The sequence below is a fragment of the Rhinolophus hipposideros genome (assembly GCF_964194185.1).
Source record: "Rhinolophus hipposideros genome assembly, chromosome: 20".
Taxonomy (NCBI): domain Eukaryota; kingdom Metazoa; phylum Chordata; class Mammalia; order Chiroptera; family Rhinolophidae; genus Rhinolophus; species Rhinolophus hipposideros.
In genome coordinates this window covers 5,374,128-5,393,788 of record NC_138066.1, presented here as the reverse complement: position 1 = coordinate 5,393,788, position 19,661 = coordinate 5,374,128, and the positions used below count along the sequence as shown (strand labels likewise).

The following is a 19,661-nucleotide window of genomic DNA, read 5'->3' as shown; positions in this document are numbered from 1 at the left end:
AGAACTTTCTGAAGCAGTTCTGGAAGTCCTCCTTCGTGAGTGTCTTTACTTCATCCTCCATCATGACAACACTCCGTGTCATGTATCACTTCCGGTACAGCAATTTCTGTCAAATAAAAACATTATGGTGTATCTTCATCCACCTTATTCACTGGATCTGGCACCGTGCTACTCCTGGCTCTTCTCCAAAGTCAAAATAACTACAAGAGGTAAACGTTTTGAATCAATTCAGGACATTGAGGCAGCCACGAAAGAGCAACTAAAGACACTCACGAAAGAGGACTTCCAGAGCTGCTTGAGAAAGTTGCAAGGATGATGCGACAAGTGTGTTCGAAGCAAGGGGGGGTATTTTGAGGGGGATTAATGGCAATGTGTCTTTTACTGTAATAAATTATTTTTATTTAAACATTCACCGTATTGTTTGATCACACCTCGTATTAATTCCCTGGAACAATGTCACTTTTTTTCAAAACAAACATTATAGCAAAACTGACTGTATTGTGTTCCTAATAAACTTTAATATGAGTTAATAAAATTGTATTTCTAAAGTTGTCTACATACTCTGATCTCCTGTCTCAAAACAACTAGCCATATGAATATAGAATAAATAAATGTGAATCTGCTTGGCAACCAGTAGGCAAGAGAAGCAATAGACTGACAAATATTTTACTCTACAAATAAGCTATGTTATGTCAGTGTTTTGAAGATATATCTCAAAAGAAATATTTAATGACTAAAATAGCTATGAAACTATTTTAATGAACTTTGGTCTATCAGATAAGTATTGGACTAACTGACCTAGAGGTCATGTCTAATGCCAATAATGAGATTTTATGATAGTGTACTTTTTTCTTAGTAATAAGGTACTTCATTTTGGATAAGAATAAACAAGCTCAGTTCCCAGAGGGTTGAGATTTAGTACAAACTCCATTTCAAACAGGCATTGCCTGAATTTCAAACAGGCATTGAACTGAATATAATAAAATAAATCCAGTCACACCACCCTGAGCCTAAATATTTTACAATTACAAAAATGTTTAAAACACATTTTATATTTTGTTGTGATTGTATCTAAGAAAACTGCAAATATGTGAAACACCTCTTATTTCTGTCATTTTCATGTGAACATATGCTGTTAAATAGTCCAAATTACTTTCCTCTGATTATGGAAGACACTTATTTTCTTTAACTACTGTCTTAGCATCTCTGCGCCAATAGAATATAACCTACAGACTCAAACGTTTTATTTCCTAAATGTCACTTGAGAACATTTTGAAGTTTTCCTTTATTTTAAAATTACCTTGACTTAAACAAACACACAAAAAAGGTCTTTCCTGGGAAACAGTTTGTCCAGCTGAACACTTCCTTTTTTCTGATGGATGTTATAAAAGGGGAAACGACTCATTTGGCAAAGTATAGTACATCATTACTCAAATCTGAGTTCAATAGTTCAGATTTTTAGAGGCCTTCGGGAGGAAGAAAAAGAACTTTCTGTTTTCAGAAAAATAATTTTGCCCAAGCTTTCCAAACTGAGCTAGTATATTCTACAAAATTCTGATAATAGGCACTCGTAAGTCAGACGTCCAAATCAATATATTGAAATTGCTTGCATATCTAATTATCCAATCTTTAAGAACTTCCTGTTTTGAAGGGCAATGATTTCACCCAAACTTTTAAAACTGTGCTGGCATATTATGATAATAGGTATACATAATTCACATGTTCAAGCCAATACACTAACAGAACTCTTTACATGAACTATTACTTATTTTCTTTTTTATAAATGAAGGGGAAACATGCTTGCAAGAAGACAGTTGAAATGTAATCTCTCCATTGATGTAGTGTGCTAAACAATTAAGGGGCTGCACACGGAATGAGACATTTAATGTCCAATGGATTTCTAAGCATTTCATAAGAATCATCTTTTACATTTGCAAAGCACTGCTCAGTCATTAGATCATTTGATCCATGATTTTCATGCTTCCTTTCCCTGAGAAATCAATAATCTATTATAAGAAGACGTATTTTAAATATTGTCATATCTTTCCAAACGCCTTATTTTTTAGCTAGCATTGTCACACAGAGTAGTGCTGGCAGTCACTCTGATAGTGAGTAAGGAGACTGCAGTTCCTGAGATTCTGTCATTTGTTAATTTTACAGAGGCAGATAATTCGAATTCCTGTGAAGCTGGTATAGTTATTCAGTCTTCACAAATGTGGGGAAATGTTTCTTTTCCAAAAAGATCACGTGAACAAAATTATGGTAGAAACTGAAAAGGCAATAAATTTAGGGTCTGAGGAAATTTACTGGCAACCCACAGCCATGGAAAGGACCTGACCAGGAAGACAAATATGGAGGAGAAGGCATGAACATTTCCACATCTGAGAATGTCAGGACTTACAAAAGTCTCTAGAGATATCCACCGAAGATATCAAGGTTCACCACAAACACAATCTGACACTGCTTTAACGTCCAACTCTGCAGCATGTGGGTCCCTTCACCCCTTTATTGGTGGCCCTCTGAAGCTGCTTTCTCTTTCGCTTCCCCTCTAGTTTCCTACTTTCTCCTCTGCTGCAACTATGCCGAGTTCTGGTCATACAACAGAACTTTTCAAAGTTCTGTCACACATATACAGAGGGTGACATGGCAGCTGGTTTTGTTTAGATGAGTAAAGTGAAAATGCAGTTATTTGTGTAAATGTAAGTCCAATAGCATTTTAATTCTTCAGTTCTCTGGACTTCTCTTACTTTCCCCTCTTCCTTCCTCCCTCAATACTCTCCAAACAAATCCCCCTTAATCTGTCACCATGCTGTTAAACACCCACCTTAGATTTCTTAGTGGACTAGAAAGGACAATCATGGTGAAATGGATTCATTATTTGCAATATTCAAATACCAAATCTAGATAGATGCCATGAAAATAGTTCAGGAACTTTAGATACAGAAAGCCCCCTTATTTAAGCCATTTTCAGCTTGAAACGTCCTCTAAGTCCTTTCTCTGTGAGCTTCTACAAACTGGAGAGAAATCGTTACCATCAACTAAGGGAGAAATAAAACACTGCAATACAACGTCAGAGGGGCAATAGATTGGGGGAGAGGGGTTACCACTTTGTTTTGTACACGTTAAACTAATAATAAATAATAAAACACTATGATTTATTTTCTTTTTTTTGTCATGAGCAATAAATTTGTGAGTTAGTAAAGGAATAAACTGCAATAAATAGTTTGGTTTTCTCAGGTTTCTTTCTTTTTCTTCTTTCTTTTTTAAGTATTTTGTGATCATCACCAAATTTCTAGAGAGGAGAGAGGAAAGTCTCAGGAGCATAACAAAGAATGTTTGCTATTTGGTATTCATGGAGAAGAAATAAGAATATGTCACTGGTGAAAGAATATTAGATCGTGGAAACTTTTTTTTTTTTTAATTTTAATGCTGGTGAGAGAAAGAACACAAAACATTTAAATTTCTCCATTCTCTCATGGAACTTTCAAGTGAGGTTCAACAAGCTGGAGATTCTTAAAGCAAGTTTCTTTTTTCTTGCCACACTTGCGATGGAGTTTACTTAACATAGGCTGGTGCAGCACGGCCTTAAAATAGAGCCACTATGCTTGTACCAAAATTTTCAACAACATTAAGGCATAGCAGACACTACTTGCGTTCAGTAATGAATGCTGAACCCCGTAGCATCCATCCAAAGAGCACAATCTGCAATTCAAAATAACAAAAAAGACCTGGTTAAAATCTTCTGATAAAAAAAGCTGTTCATCAAATCACCATGCATATGCAACCACATCAGAACAGAAAACAGGACATAACGAATGCAGTAGCCAGGATCAAAACATACTAAACACATTTTAAACTCTCCTTTCATATAAGGAAGTTTTATTTACATGGACGACTAGACATGATGGTCTTAAATCAAGTACGAGGAACCTGTTAGTTGACGCAAGTCCAGTAGAGAGAGAACAACACAGATGAGAGAGACACAAGGGTGAGGTTCATTGCACGTCCTGTCTCTTCTGAAGCATTTCCATTTACTCATCAACCTATTGCTGGCTGGCTTCTGTCACACCACAATAGTCCACGTGGTCTCCAAGTCACCAACAGTTTCCTAACTGACAAGACAAACATTCTTTTGTCTTGGACTTAGCCACCCCTTCGGTAGCTTTTGCTAACACGGACCTTGAAACCATCTTCTCCCCACTAGCGCCAACATTTTATTACGGAAATGTTAGACATGGCAAAAATTGAAAAGAATTGTACAACACCTATTTACCCACCAACTAAATTTTAAATATACATTTTTCTATATTTTTATCATCATATATCTCTCCATCCCTTTAACCATCCATCAATTCATCTTATCATTTTAATACATTTCAGAGTAAATTATAGACATCAATACAGTTCCCTCTAAACAATTCTGCAAGCATGGCATAACCTATGCAAACGTTCTCCCTTTGGGGCAAGAATAGAAACATGGTTTTCTGGTCCTGCTCTCCTTCCACCCTCCCTTGGGTTCTGCTACACACTTTCACATCACAACTGTGGTGACTACTGGCACACCCTCAACACTCAAGCCTTATGACGACTCTGAAGCCTAGCCTTATTTGTGAGCTCCAGCTTACCCCAACGCACTTTCCAATTCACTTGTCTGAAACTAAGATATATGTTCTCCTTGATACCTGTTATTTCCTTCTATGTTCCCGATCACAGTCACAGTTACTAATAATACACCTGAGCTAGACATATTCTCCCATCTTTGCTCCTTTCCTCACTGCTGGCATTCCAGAGAAAGTTTTATGATTCTTATTACCAAAATGGCTAACAAATCTTCCCCCCACACCCGATGCCTATTGCACTGCTCTAGTTCAAGCCTCCGTCGTCTTTCCTTTAGGTTCCTCCACAGCCACACAGCTCTGTACGCATTCTCTACCCTTCACATGCCACCTAGGACAAGGTGTCCAGAGCAGAACCAGAGGTCTGCGGAATCAGTCCTCTACTGAAAGAAGGCCTTCAACACACATTCCCCAGCCCCTGCCTCTAGGGCTGTGCTGTCCAATATAATAGCCATTGGCCTCTTGGGCCTATTAAACACCTGAAATGTGGCTCCTCAGAATTAAGACATGCTACGGAAGTATAATGCATACTAGATCTATAATATTTTGTATGAAAAACGCAAAATATCTCCTTGATAATGTTTTATTTTTGATTGCATGCTGACACAATATTTCAGGTATACTGACTTAAATTAAAATAGTATTAAAATGAAGTTCACCTTTTCATTCTTACTCTTTCAAGGTCGCTGCTAGAAAATTGAAAATGACATATGTGGCTCTCGTTACATTTCTATTGGATAATGCTGATCTAGAATAAAGTCCAAACTCTTTTAAAATGCCATTTACTAATCGTCCATGATCTCTCCTTGTGCTTTGATTGAACTTGATGGCTCACTCCTCACTTGCCAAGGGAGACTGTTGAATTAAACCAGGTGTGGGATTATTTCTCAGAAGAGAGGTCAGATGATGAAATATTACCCCATTGTGCCCCCTATTACTCCCTCCAAATGCTTCACAGAATCCCAGGCATCCAAAAGACAAAGGAAAAAAATGGAGAAGCAGAGGAAGATCTATAAATTAAACATGCACTCAAATGCAAAGTCAAGGAAACATCAAAATGGATTATTAAGCTTTTTAAAAAAATGACCAAAGACTGCTTTGATTTCTGTTTATGTGATGTCTTTTCCAAAATAGAATGTTTGTAGTGGAGCATATAATCACCTTTACATGAAATGCCATCATCCCAAACAACTGCAGATTTCAAAAATTCCCATGGTCACCGCCATGCAGTTCTGGGAATGACCACTCCCTTCTCACATAGCTGCAAGGAGCTCTGTTATTTCTGAGTTGCATCTCTGGTGGGAGGGTATTCAACTACCTCCTGCAATCACACCTGCCATGAATGTTGGTGGTAGATACTCATCTGAGAGTAACAAGATAAGTAAGAGAAGATCAAGGGACATATTGGAAGCCTTGAGTCTATCTTCAAAGTCTGCAAACTATGACCTGTGAGCCAAAGACCTGTGTTGGTAAATAAAGTTTTATTGGAACATAGCCATGCACATTTATTAACATAGTGTCTAAGCCTGCTTTCCCACTATAAAAGCAAAGGTGAATAGTTGTGACAGAGACCACATGACCCACAAAGCTTAAAATGGTTACTTTCTGGCCCTTTTCAGAAAAAAAAAAATGCTGACGTCTGTCCTAAGTATCATTTTAAATTTTTTTCATTAACCAAATAGTGAATCTATTATGTGACAGGTACAGATTCAGGCCCTAGAGATACACGGCTGAAAAAGACTGAATCCATAGCATAGAATGCTCACACTTAGCTTCTCAAGGAATCCTGAAGCATACTCACTTTAGTCTTTTTGAACAGGACATCTGCTCACACTAGCCAGTGGTTTTCAAATTTTTGATATTGAGATCCATTATGACAAATACATTTTACATCCAACCCTTTCTGCATGTGCACACATGTAAATAACTGAACCAAGTTTGCCAAGATAGTATTTGTCTTGCTAGCTAGATGGGGTGCATGGTCCTATTTTATCCTATTATAGCCCCTTCCATTTAAAAAAGAATAATTGATTTCATTTTACATTAATGTATTATGATTCACAGCTTAAAAACTTCTTGGTATACCAGCTTTTTATTGTCCAGCTCTGGTCTTCACCATAAGCCATAGATTGTAAACTAGCAACTATTTACCTTTGATAAGATTGATTTGCTTCATCCATGCAGAATTTTATTTTGTTTTAGATCTGGTTTGGGTTTTTAATATATGAATTATTTCCCAATATGTTTTTATTTTTAACAAGTACTCCAAGATTATTTCAAAAATCAGAGGACATGGCAATAATGAGTCCAGTTTCTGTCTTGGTAAACACCAGCTGGACCTGAAAAATAGTTTCTCCAATGTTTGCTTCCAACTTGCCATCCTTTGCCACAGGAAAAATGCACCTGAAAATCCCAAGAATTTTTATCACAAGCATTAACTCCCCACAACTTCCCCCCCATGTAAATATAAAACAGATCCAATTTGTTTTCTTTCCATCATTAAACCCTAGCTGGGCATTCTAGTAGACCCTCTGGCTTTGGGAAAAGCATTTTTAACAAATATTGTTATAATACCAAGTCCTCCTACACCAAGAAGAAAGAGTAAGATCTCATTAAAAAGAAAAACAAGTGCCCTTTATTTCTAAAAGAAAAAAAAAAGCAACAAAAAAACAAACACCCACAACATTTGATGAAAGAAACTACAAGAATAATTAGAGTCCACCAGGAAATTAAAAAAAAGAAAGATGCCAGTTTTTGTTTACTTAAAAGCTGTGTTTGTGAAATGAAATCACTTCATTGCTGCAGCGTTTTCCTACTGCCAGAACTTTTCAAAACATCCAGAGCAAACATGGCTTCAGTTAAGAAAGGTGATGTGGGTAGCAGTTAGCTCTGGGAATGTAACTTTAGTTGCAGCTTAATCCAGTTCCCTTTTTAAATACCTGAACTTAATGAGAATCTGCAAAGATTTATGACCGTAACAAACACATCGTTTTTGACTTTGTCATTCAAAGCAGCCTGGCAACTTTGATATTTCCTATTGAAAGGAGAGAGCTAATCCAAGTAAGAACTCTGAAAAAGGGAAAAGGAATTTTATTCCCATAATTTGATTGATTACTTCCTACTCTGAACACTCAAGAGAGAAAAAGCAAACTTTTCCTGTCTGTACTCAGATTTCTCCCACTAATCTTTTGCAAGCATGCAACAACCGTAAAACACAAATTACCTACAAGGATCCATAGGCCTTGTAAGGTTCCAAAATCTATAAGCATCAAAATATTGGGGAAAACATCTCAGATGAAAACTAGAAATTTAAACACGAACACTGACCCAATGCAATTCAGTACTTTAATTCACCAGTTCTGGGAAGCGAAAAAAATAATGCTATAACTTGTTCCATTCTCTGGAATATTTTTTTGTCATTGGTGCAAATCCTCTGAAATTAAATTTATGTAATTCAGACCATGCAATTGTTTCCCAATTGTAGTTTTTAGAATTGTACCCTAGGAATCAGAAATCCTGAGACCATGTTCTTGGCTTAACCTCAGTTTCTTCACATGTAGAAAACACTCTCTAAGATACCTTTTAATTCCCACATCCTTACAATTTATGATTCTATCTGGCTAGAACAAAAGGAAGTTCAAATCAACAGCTACGTCTGATGCAGCAATAACCTGACCACTATAGTAAAGGGCTTGGCACTAATAATGACCAGCTGGAAGAAATCAATTAGATGAAAATTATTAATAACAATAATAATGAAGATAGACAGGATAGTGTTTGGAGGGAACAAATGGGTTTCAAATACTACCATGATTGGTAGTATCAACATGTCTAAAGAACAACAAAAAAAGTGTCAGTCAAAAAGTACAAATACAGAAGAGTGAGAAAGATGGACTTTGGCAATGACTCAGTTATGTTCAAGATGAGAGCCTTGTTGGAGGATTCCTACAGTCAAAAGGAAACATGGAGTTGTGGATGATAACAGTAAAGGAGCACAGCCACCAACTCACCTTGCCTCAATTCCAGGAGTAGGAAGCAGCTGTCTAATTATATTTCTGATAATATACTGGCTTCCTCGTGTAGCTGTTTAGAAGAAGGAAATTTGCTCATGTGGACCAATTAATAGTTGAGTTTTTTTCATTGTTATTGTTATTTTTTAATGGTTGGGGGTGGGGAGATCAATTGAGTGGCTCAGGATTTCCGATATACTCAGTAGGATGAGTTCTGTGATCAGATATCTTCTAAAAAAAAAAAAAAAAAGAATTACACAGAAAACAGAAATGGTTTTAATCATTCCATATAGGCCAATTAGGATTGCACACAGGATATTTATGAAATACTTGTAAAAAATCACTTTTCAACCATGTGTTGCTATATTACCTTGTTTTTTAACTGAAGGTTCAACAGCCAGAATCAAACATATCCAAATCATTTAATCACATGGGGCAGCCTTTCAAGCCCTACCATATCTGAGCCACTGATGGCTTGCTATTTAACAGGAACCACACATGGGTGATTCTGTCAGAGACCATGATAGAATATTGTCATGGTGAAGCATTTGCATACCGGATGTGGATGGATCTGGGCCCAGCACTAGTTCTAGTGTTTACTTGGCTATATGACCTTGAGCAAGTTACTTCACCTTTTTGAACCTCTGTTTCCTGATCTATAAAAGGTGATAAGTGATAGAACCTACTTAATAATATTAATCATATTAATGCAATATCCAGACTATGTGCAGCAGATCATGCAGCATCACCCAGCACACAGTAAGGGCTTAACAAATGTAGCCACTATCACATGTCTAAAATGACACATCATCCAGAGAGAAAATCACAAAGGAAACACTAAGCTTGAACTACACTTTAGATCAGATGGCCTAACATACATACACAGAACATTCTATCCCACAGCAGCAGAATGCACATTCCTCTCAACTGCACACAGAACATTCTCTAGGATATATCATATGCTGGGCCACAAAACAAGTCTTAACATATCTAAGGAGACTGAAATCATATCAAATATCTTTTCCGATCACAATGGTATGAAACTAGAAATCAGTAAAAAGAGAAAAATTTACGCACAAACAGAGACTGAACAATCCACTCCTGAACAATGAATCAAAGAAAAAAATCAAAAGGGAAATAAAAAAATATCTGGAGACAAATGAAAATGGCAATACAACATATCAAAACTTATGTGATGAAGCAAAAGCAGTTCGCAGACGGAAGTTTAGAGTGATACTAATTAATGCCTATGTTATGAAAAGATAGATTTCAAATAAACAACCTAACTTAAACCCTTGAGAAACCAGAAAAAGAAGAAAAACTGAAGTCTAAAGTTAGTAAAGGAAGGAAATAACAAAAATCCGGGCAGAAATGAATAAAACAGAGACTAAAACGATAGATTTTTATCAAACCCTACATTGCAGGGTTCAAATACTTTGCTATTTTAAAAATGGTTCAAAACGCATGTAGAAAAGTGTATACCAACTAAGATGGAAAAAATGCCAAAAAACTTGGCATTTTAAATTACAGAAATTATTTGTATCTACATAAGCATTGGTAGCCTGTGCTTTACATGAAACAGTTCATAACACAGATCTAATAAAGATAAATTGGATCAACAGTTAAGAGGAAATATTGTTAACTTCTTTGAGTCTCAAGATATAGTTTGTGTATTGTTTTGTTTTGCTCAAGTAAAAATAGAATATGGATAAAACTATTTTTACAGTTGTTAAAAATATCAAAGGAAATGTTTCAAATAAGATTTTCATTACTCTATTACACCAGACTCTCAGATGCACAACTGTGTGTTTAAAAACAGAAGCAGAAAATGCCAGCATGCCACCTAGACAGGAACTTTTAAGTGATAAGACTGGCATCCTGGGGTTAGCAGTTTCAGCAGGAAGAACCACCCAGGATGTCCTGGTCCTGCAGTGCTCTAGAGGGTGGATTTTCTCTCTTTCTCCTTCATCCTTTAACCCCGTGATTGCTCCAGGTCTATTTTGCTCCTAAGGCTGGTCTCATCCAGTCATAGCATCGAAACCAAAGATTAAAGCACAGGTCAAGTAAGCAGAATATGTAAGATGGCCCAGAAAATCTGGACTGCTTTTCTTAGGCAGTTCTCTTTTATTTCTTAGGCATAAGGAGCGTCCATCGCTATGAACACATCTCTTCACCCCATAACCAGCTTCCCGACCCCTGACAACTGCTCCTCCTACGTCTGTAGCAAAAAAGCCAGATTCCCAAGTCTGATTTTCCTCTGACTCCTACTTCAGTTCTTCGTGTGCTCAAAAACCTGTCATTTACATCAAAGTTTCTCTCCAGAATGAGAGGGATTCAGTCAAGGGTGGGCAACTTTTTATACCTTCTTCACTTTACATTTGCCAGCCATAAAAAGGAGAAAAAAAGAAAAACAAAACTGTCTCTGTACTTGTTTCAGGGGCAAGAGAGTAGGAGGGAAGCCATGAGCCAATTTTATTATGAAATCAGCTGAGGGAGAGCTCAGCATGTCTGGAAGCAACAGGTGCTGGCAGTGGAGGGGAAGCTGGCAGGCCTGTGCTGGGGTCCTTCAGAGGGAGGGGAAAGAAGAAACACAGAATAAGGGGGAGCTGACACGGTGAAATATGTCAGTATGAGCCCATATCCCTTGGTGCCATTAGCTGCCTTCTTTGCTGTTTTTCCTTTTGTTATCATCTTATATAATCCTAGTACAATGATCGAAACCAAGAAATTAACGTCAGTATAATACTATTAACTAGGCCACACACGTTATTCACATTTCTCCAGTTTTTCCATGAACGCACTTTTTCTGTTTCAGGATCCAGTCACGAGTACACTTTATTTACTCAGTGATTAGTCTCTTCTATCTCCTCCCATCTGTGACAATTTATCAGTCTTACTTTGTTTTTCATGATCTTGACATTTTTGAAGAATACTGGTCAGGTATTTTGTAGGTGGCCCGCTATTTGGGTTGGTCTAATGTTTTCTCATGATTAGAGTGAAGTCATGGATTCAGGGGAAGAATTTCCCACAGGTGAAATGCCCTCCTCATTGCACACAGGGTACATGATCTCCACGTGATAACAAGGCGATGTTAACCTTACCACTTGGCTAAGATGGTATCTGCCAGGTTCCTCCACTGTAACCTTCTTATTTTTCCCTTTTTTCTGCTTTGCTTTTCACCTGACCACCACCCTTCTCCCCCAGCCCACCCTCCCTAGGTACTGGACTGTAGTCCCAGGAAGGTCTCTCCTGTTGGAACCCTGAAGTCAACTTCCTATGAAATTGTCGCACGTGAGTAGGGTCTTCAGTAGTGTATCTCAGGTGCGTTAAGGGTTAAACAGGCTCCTGTGTGCTGCCTGTTAAGAATCATGGGACCCTCCTCCAGAGTCTGTACAACACAGGGGAAGGAATAAGGCTGCATGTTGAAATAAAATCATCTGGAAGTATTTTCATTTGAAGCTGGCTTTCAGAAACAGAGGCAAAACACACTAACAAAACTAATCTGGGGCATATGGCATTCCTTTCAGTCATGTGCATTTCTAATATAAATCTCCTAATCATTTATATCGTGTTTTTCAGATTTACTATGAAGGCAAGTCTCTTTTATTTCTCTCCAAAGAATAAACTCCCTACCTAAAAGAAGTGAGCTCAGGCAGAGAGTTAAAGTGCAGCTCAGCCACACTAAGAAGATCTTACTTGCTGTAAATGCTACCTAATACAATCTCCCTGCCTTTTAAAAAATTACTTATTTTGTGTCAGTTAAAGTTGACATTCAGTATTCTTTTACGTTAGTTTCAGATGTACAGCATAGTGGTTAGACATTAATATAATTTATGCAGTGACCCCCCCCCCCATTAGTCTAGTACCCACCTGGCACTGTACATGGTTGTTGAAACATTATTGACTATATTCTCTATGCTGTAGTTCATTCACATCCCCAGGACCATTTTGTAACTACCAACTACGAATTATTTCTTAATCCTTTCACCTATTCCAACCAGCTCCCCAAGCCCCCTTCTTCTGGCGACCACCAGTTTATTCTCTGTATACGAACAAACAAAACAACAACAGACCGCTCCCACCTTTTTTAAAAAATTCAGACTGCAAATGTACTCTGATTATGTTGAGGTTTTTAAAGTTTGGCCATTCCGTATCCTTGCTGACTCTCCCTCCACTAGGTGGCGCTACATGTCACTTTCAAAGTGGGCTGCTCTCAAGAGTCAATGAATAATAATAGCATTTTGTTTTTTTAACCTTTGTACGAATATCACAAGCCTACTGTCAATTACTAAACTTCATTCTTAATAAATACTTCCCCTTTTCTTTTTCACATTTACTGTCATCTGACAACTTCAGAAACAAGCCAAATCTGAACTTCTGACTTTCCTCAAGTGTTCATAGGATAAATGTAAATGTTAGAGGCATGATAGTCACAACTACATGAATAATGAAAAAAATCAGAAGTTGTGATTATTGGATGCAAAAAACTGGGACTATGCTTCAACTCACTGAACTCGGTATTTCCTCAAAGTTCTGATTTCACATAAGTTTATTTACTAACTTGATTCAATATCCCCTGCATAGATTTTTAAACTGTATCAAATTTAAAATGCAAACATTTTTAAGACATTCTTATAAATGGAAAGACTAGGGAGCTAAAATATTACTTAGGTGCAATTTCCTGTAATTACATATTAAAGGCATATATTTAATAAAAACCTCATTTTCACAATTGTAACTCATCACTTAAGCAGAAATCAATTTTCTAAAAACGTGGAGTCTAATCTCATTGGGAAACATACCAAGAAATGACACTTTTTATCAGTCAAGTTACTATTACTTGGTGGAGGAAGATGTCCCCCTAAGGAAAAGTGCTAAGTATATAAGAAATTCCCAACTGGGCTCAGCAATTTGACTGATGGTAATTGCAATTTGCAACTGTTCAAATGTGTCTCTTAGAGATATGAGGCTTTCCGCTGTTTATAGCAAGTAGGTTTACTTGTTCTGTGACACACTTCTCCTCATGATGTGAGCACGAGGTCTATTTAAGGTTAGCCCCTGTTGTCATTAACTGCACAGGCTTGTTTCATTCCCACGGCCCATCCAAAATACTGATTTGGCACATATTCTTTCCTGACCAATCAGCAGACTTATTTATATGAAACAAATATTTTGGCCACAGTGTTTTTTTTCTTTTCCAGGGGAGGTCAGGAGATTATTGTGGAGGATTTTTCACTCACAGATGGCTATGCATTTCACATAAAATATATCTGCACATTATAAATCTCATTGTTATGAAGGAGCATTCACTCACATGAGGTATTCCAGGTCCAGGCTATATATGTGATTTTCGTTGTTGTTATTGTTTTTAATGCCTGCACTCAGTAGTCCCAAATCCTGTTCCATATCCTGGGTGTCTGATATTGTTCAGAAGTTTCCTAACCACTTAATAACGTTACTGTTATCAATTCCATCAGTTTCCCCTCTGACGAGGTGTCTGTTCTTGCACACATGTATGTGTGGGTATATGCGTGTGTGCGAATGCACGAACACACAGGAACTAGGCTGTTTGACTTATGTGCTGGGTGGTCTACTGGGATGATGAGTCCAGAGCTCAGACATCCAGCAAACAATATGACAGCTCTGTGGCTTCTCTAAGGGGCCATTGGCAACCTCCTAGTGGATGGAGAGTGTCCTGTCAGCGAGAGCTCCTGGCAACTATGTGAATGAGAAAAATTAGACCGTCTCCCCTGTAAACATGTGCCCTAGACTCAGGGTCCAAAGCAACTTCTCCCTGCTTTCCTCCTACCCTTCGTCCCTTCCCCATATTCTTAACTCGGCTCTAAGGACAGAGAGGCCTCTTTGGACTTGAGTCCATATGACCTTGCATGGGTGGCCAGACTCTGCAGCTCCCTTGGCTCAAATTACATTTCCAACCCTTCATGCAGAAGGGCCTCGTGGCTCAGGAGGGTGGGAAACTGCACATGGAGGTACATTGCAGCTGCTCCCAGCTGCTACGAAATGCTGCTTTCTCCGGAAAGGAATCGAAAGTTCCTCTGTTCAGCTTGCCTCTCTGGTGGACTCGAAAAACAGGCGATGATCGTTAGAAGCCAGAAAACTTCAAATTTTGATGAAATCAGTGAAGAATAACTCCTAAATACCAAGCTAAGTAATCTTTGATCTTCTTGGACACTATAGAGTAACAATTTAAGTGATACTGAACTCTGCTGAAACTGTCCAGTCTTACTAAAGAAAACAAATCAAAACATAGGAAATAGAGGTACTAGTATAAGAGACTGGATAATAAATACTATCTTGTGCCAAAATATGAGATTAAAGTTTTACAGAAACCAAATATATGTGTGTGTGTATGCATATATATATATACATATACATATATATGTATATATATATATATATACTTCATCAATAGGTATCTTTTGTCTTAGGAGAAAAAATAGAGCACCTTCTAGTTGGTGCAGAAATACACAGACAGAGAATGGAGGGCTTCTTATAAATTCTAAGCTCACCTGCTCTTGTAATTACAGTAGAAACATTTGTTGACTTCTAGAAAAGATCTCAAAGTTTAGAAGCTAAGGAAACAATTCCCCGCTTTCCTTTATGAACCCACCACACATACAATGGAAATGGAGACTATTCATTCTCAAGGATTGCTTTCTCATGACATGCAGGCCACAGACATTTGTTGTACTGGTATCATGTCTGCTAAATTAAGTAATGTGGAATGTTTTTTAAACCCCATCAGGGTGGAGTTTCATATCCAGAAAACTCCACTGAAGTGTCTTAATGATCAAAATTAATAAATTCCCTGGTATATTAAAATTTGCCTTTGTTTCATTTATTTTAGAATAATATTAAGACATTTTAATCAATCAGAAACATTTCATTTGTAGAGATTTTAAATTCATTTTCTTTGCTTTTACTACAAATTTGTTCAAACAAAGAAATGGTTGTTTACACTGTTCTTGGAAAGCAATTTATAAAGTACTTTATTTTTTTCCCCAGCCTGAGAAATTTATTGAAACATCCTAGCAACAGGAGTTTCTAACTCTCAAACTCATTCTCCAAGGGATTTTCTCAAACTTCTTAACAGCAACAGATTTCTCCCTTTGTCAGAACAGTAGGGGGCACTGCCACAACAAACTATTATGGCAAACTGCAAGATTACACTGGGCCAAAAAACTAGGCTAGACACTTATGATTCTCCCGTGTCAAAGAGCATCTAAAAGATATTATAAAGATTTCTCTCTTCCAGAATTCATTTAGGGTGCAACTACTGAGTCAGTCTCTGTCTCTGTCTCTGTCTCTGTCTCTGTCTCTGTCTGTCTCTGTCTCTGTCTCTGTCTCTGTCTCTGTCTCTGTCTCTCTCTCTCTCTCTCTCTCTCTCTCTCTGGTAGAAATCCTATATTAGAAATTTTGAGCTGACTCAAGAAAGTCTAACTGAACCCCTTATTCTAACATACTGGCTAAATACAAGCAGCTAAAATGCACTTAATAGATAAGTAGCATTCTATGTGGGAGATTTCTTTTTCAAGGTTGTCTTCAATCTTTCTCACAAACATCAAACTCCAACTTCAGAGCCAAGATGAAAGAGAACTGAGGCAAAATTTCATTAAATAATTGCATAATCCAGGATCCATAGCTTGGATTTTTTTTTTAAATAAAAGTTTTCTATGTACTGAGTTAAACTTAAATTTATGCATCCAATAAAAAAACCGTTGCAAATGGTAAAACAAAGACATTGCTCCAACACTTAGAAAATTAAATTCACCAAACCATGAAGTCTACTGTGCAGTTATTTTTGTAACCACCATAAATTGCTTTATAGAACTCCTCTGCTGGAGTAAACAATCCAAAGAGAGATTTACTTTACAGCATGCATCCAGTTTCCAAATGAGAGGGTGACCTAAATGTTTATAACTTTTTTCTTTTCTTTTTCTTTTTTTCCCCCCCAATACTTGTGTTTCTAGTTACCTTGAAACCTTCCTTCTCTTTACACAAGCTCAGAAAGTCCATGGAAAATAAGATCCAGGTCTCTAGATATACTGTGCCCTCAAATTCTCATTTCTGGAATGAGAAGAAAAAAATCCTACTTTGTGGAAATAGTCTAGTTCGTAAAATGAAAATAAAGGGTTTTAATATAAAATATTTCACCACATATAATATCACCTTAGAGCCAAACGTTGTCTTAGATATTCCAGGCAGTCGGCTTGAAATGTGTTCACTTATACACTGTACGAGGCCGAATTCAATGCAAACTGCTACAGATAAGAGTTTTAGGGGTCTTTAATCACTTCTTTCTTGTGTCCTTGATGGAAAAAACAGAGCTGCCTTTGTGCTAAAAAGAAGGACCTGTTGTTTCCAGATTCAACAGGTCATTTTTATAAGAACTTCCCAGAGGATACAACATAAATGACAGAAACACAAGGGGATTTTTTAAGTGGCTGATGATTTTAAATGATATATTTTCTATATTAAGGAAGGTTGTTTGTTTTTCTTTCCAACAAATGGAAAGTTACTGTTTTAAAAGTGTTTAATGTTTCAATTCAACTTTTAGGACCAAATGTTTTCTCATGAGTTGGGTTACTGTAAATTCAGCTCCTGAAATCAATCTAAGGGTACGCTTGACCCCTCAAGTAAATAAACTTGTCAAATCATGTCCATTTCTGTTTTGGGGATGAATGGTTGATTTAGTGGGCTTTTGAAATATATTTAAATTGTGTGGTAACTTCTGTAATATTGTTTCAGTTAAAATGACAAGGAAACTGCACATTTAAAGAACAAGACAAAACTGTAAAATGAAAAATTCTGGCCATGTGATTTTTCCTTGTTCTCAGGGTAAAGAAAAAAAGGCCAATAATTTATGGCAAACAAAATCCAGGTGACACTAGGATTTATTAGAGTTTGGCTGATTCTATTATTAAAAGTGGTCTAAATTTCAGAAGACTGGCAAATTTAAGATTAAGATCTAAATCAGACTTGTTTCCTAAACTGTATTAGGAGGGTTTTTTACAATGTAACCAGTGTCTCTATATTTCCCCTTTTTCTTCCTTTTTTTTTTTTTTTTTTTTGAATTGGCCACCTCATTTCTAAAGAGAATTGTTTAAAGAGTTTTGGGAAAGTTTCTGCCAGTCTGGAGACAAAAGGTACTCTTCTGTACAAATATAGAAAACACTGTCTAAAACTCATTCCCCCCTCCCCCAACGAAAGTTATTACCAAGGAAGCTTTCTTTAAAACAGTGACTGGTTGCTGGCACTTGCTCCGACATATATTTCCCAACTACCTAGACTCTGGTTCTTGACACTTTTACGAAGTCTCTATATTACTTACCACCTAGGACAATTATCTGGCAAAGGGTCAAGGTAAATAAATACCTGATGGCAAAGACTGCATTGACTACAGGGAGTTGCCCAGAAGGTAAAGAAGAAATAAAAAGAGGCTTTCTTGGGAAAGGGGTCCTAATACTCATAATTGATGAACAGTTTCTAACTTAGGAGACACTTTTTTTTTTCTTTAGCTAACAACAAGGATCCTCTCACCGAAAAGAAGAAAAAGATGAAATTGGCTATTTGGGGGGAAAGGGTATCCCAAGGACTAAAGACAAAAATCATTAAGCACCCCGCACACCCACCAGTATCCACTACCCTGGAAACAAGGCATGGTGGGGAAGGAGAACCCTCAAGTCAAGGACAACTGATGGCCCCTTGCCTTCTGCATGAAACCGGGGGGGAGGTGAACTGGGGGTCACCATGGTCCCTCTCAAGACCCCAAACACACACACACACACACACACACACACACACACACACACACACACACCCGCGCTCTGCCTGCCCTCGCCTGTGCGCGGGGAAACTCACCGGTACCAGGCGAGGCCCTTGTCGTAGCTGCGGTCGAAGAAGTGGGGCTCGGCGCCCACGGCGCGCACGTCGGGGTGCACGCGCAGGAACTCGAGCAGCGCCCGCGTGCCACCCTTCTTCACGCCGATGATGATGGCCTGCGGCAGCTGCTTGCTGCCTTCGTCCAGCAGCAGCGCCAGGGTCCCCGGCGGGGCCTCGGCCACGCTGCTCCCGGCTCCGGAACCGCCGGGACCCCCGGCCAGCCCGGGGGTCTCTTCTTCCCAGGCGGCCTCCGCGCCACCTTCGCGCCGCGAGGGCCGCCGGCGCCTCCGCCACGGCCGCAGTTGCAGGAGGCGTTTTCCCTGCGCCGCCGCGGGCCACACCGTCAGCGCCCTCGGGCCTCCGGCCGGGACAGCGCGACCCGGGGCCCCCGCCTCCTCGCCGCCACCGGACAGCCCCACCACGGGGCCCGACAGGGTCTGACAGCGTTCGGCCAGGCAGTAGAAGACGTAAAGGGACGTGAGCAGGGAGCAGAGCATCAGCAAGAACTTCCGGAAGATGCTGCGGGACAGCGGCTCCGCGGAGGTGGGGTGGGCGCCGGCCGGCCCCGGGGGGGCCATCCTAGCCGGAGGCGACGTCGGGCAGCGCGCGGGCCATGCTAGGCCGGGACCCCGCCAGGTGCCATGACATCCTCCGGGAAGGCCTGAGCGCTGGCCCGAGGCCGCATCACCCGTGCGTCCCTGCGGCCGTGCGAGCTGCCCCGGGAGGCGGCAGCCGGGGCTCCTTGGGGAGACGGAACCCCGGGAGCCCCGCAAGGGATCCCTGCCTCCGATCGAGGGGACAGGAAGAGGGACGTGGTGCCGTGCTTAGGAAACCATCGTCTTAGACTCGCCAAGTCCCGAGCCTTGGGGCAGCGCTTGGCGCCCCAGTCCCCTGGACTCGCAGAAACGGGAGTCTTGGCGGCAGTGGAGAAGGCGTGCGTGTCAGCGCCGGCCCCGAGCGACCTCTAGTCACCAGTCCCCGCTCAGCGACCGCGCATCCCTCGCTCCGTTCGGGTGAGGGGACGCGCCGCTCCGGGACTGCAGAGCTCCGTGCTCTCCAGATAGCGGCAAGCGAACGTGCCTCCCGGCCGCTGCCTCCCTGCGCCCCTGCTCCGCCCGGGCGCGCCCTCTCG

At 39.6% G+C, this 19,661-nt stretch overlaps 1 protein-coding gene across 1 annotated transcript in view; it reads right to left on the bottom strand.

Moving 5' to 3' along the window:
• Positions 1-19,227, bottom strand: part of HS3ST3A1 (heparan sulfate-glucosamine 3-sulfotransferase 3A1) — a gene marked incomplete at its 3' end in the record, with an annotated part of 87,345 nt that extends 68,118 nt beyond the window's left edge. Inside the window, exon 1 of the mRNA XM_081028172.1 lies at positions 18,509-19,227. Coding sequence (XP_080884298.1) covers positions 18,509-19,107 — 599 coding nt within the window. The 5' untranslated portion in view covers positions 19,108-19,227. The remainder of the gene's footprint in view (positions 1-18,508) is intronic.
• Between the last annotated feature and the right edge of the window lie 434 nt (positions 19,228-19,661).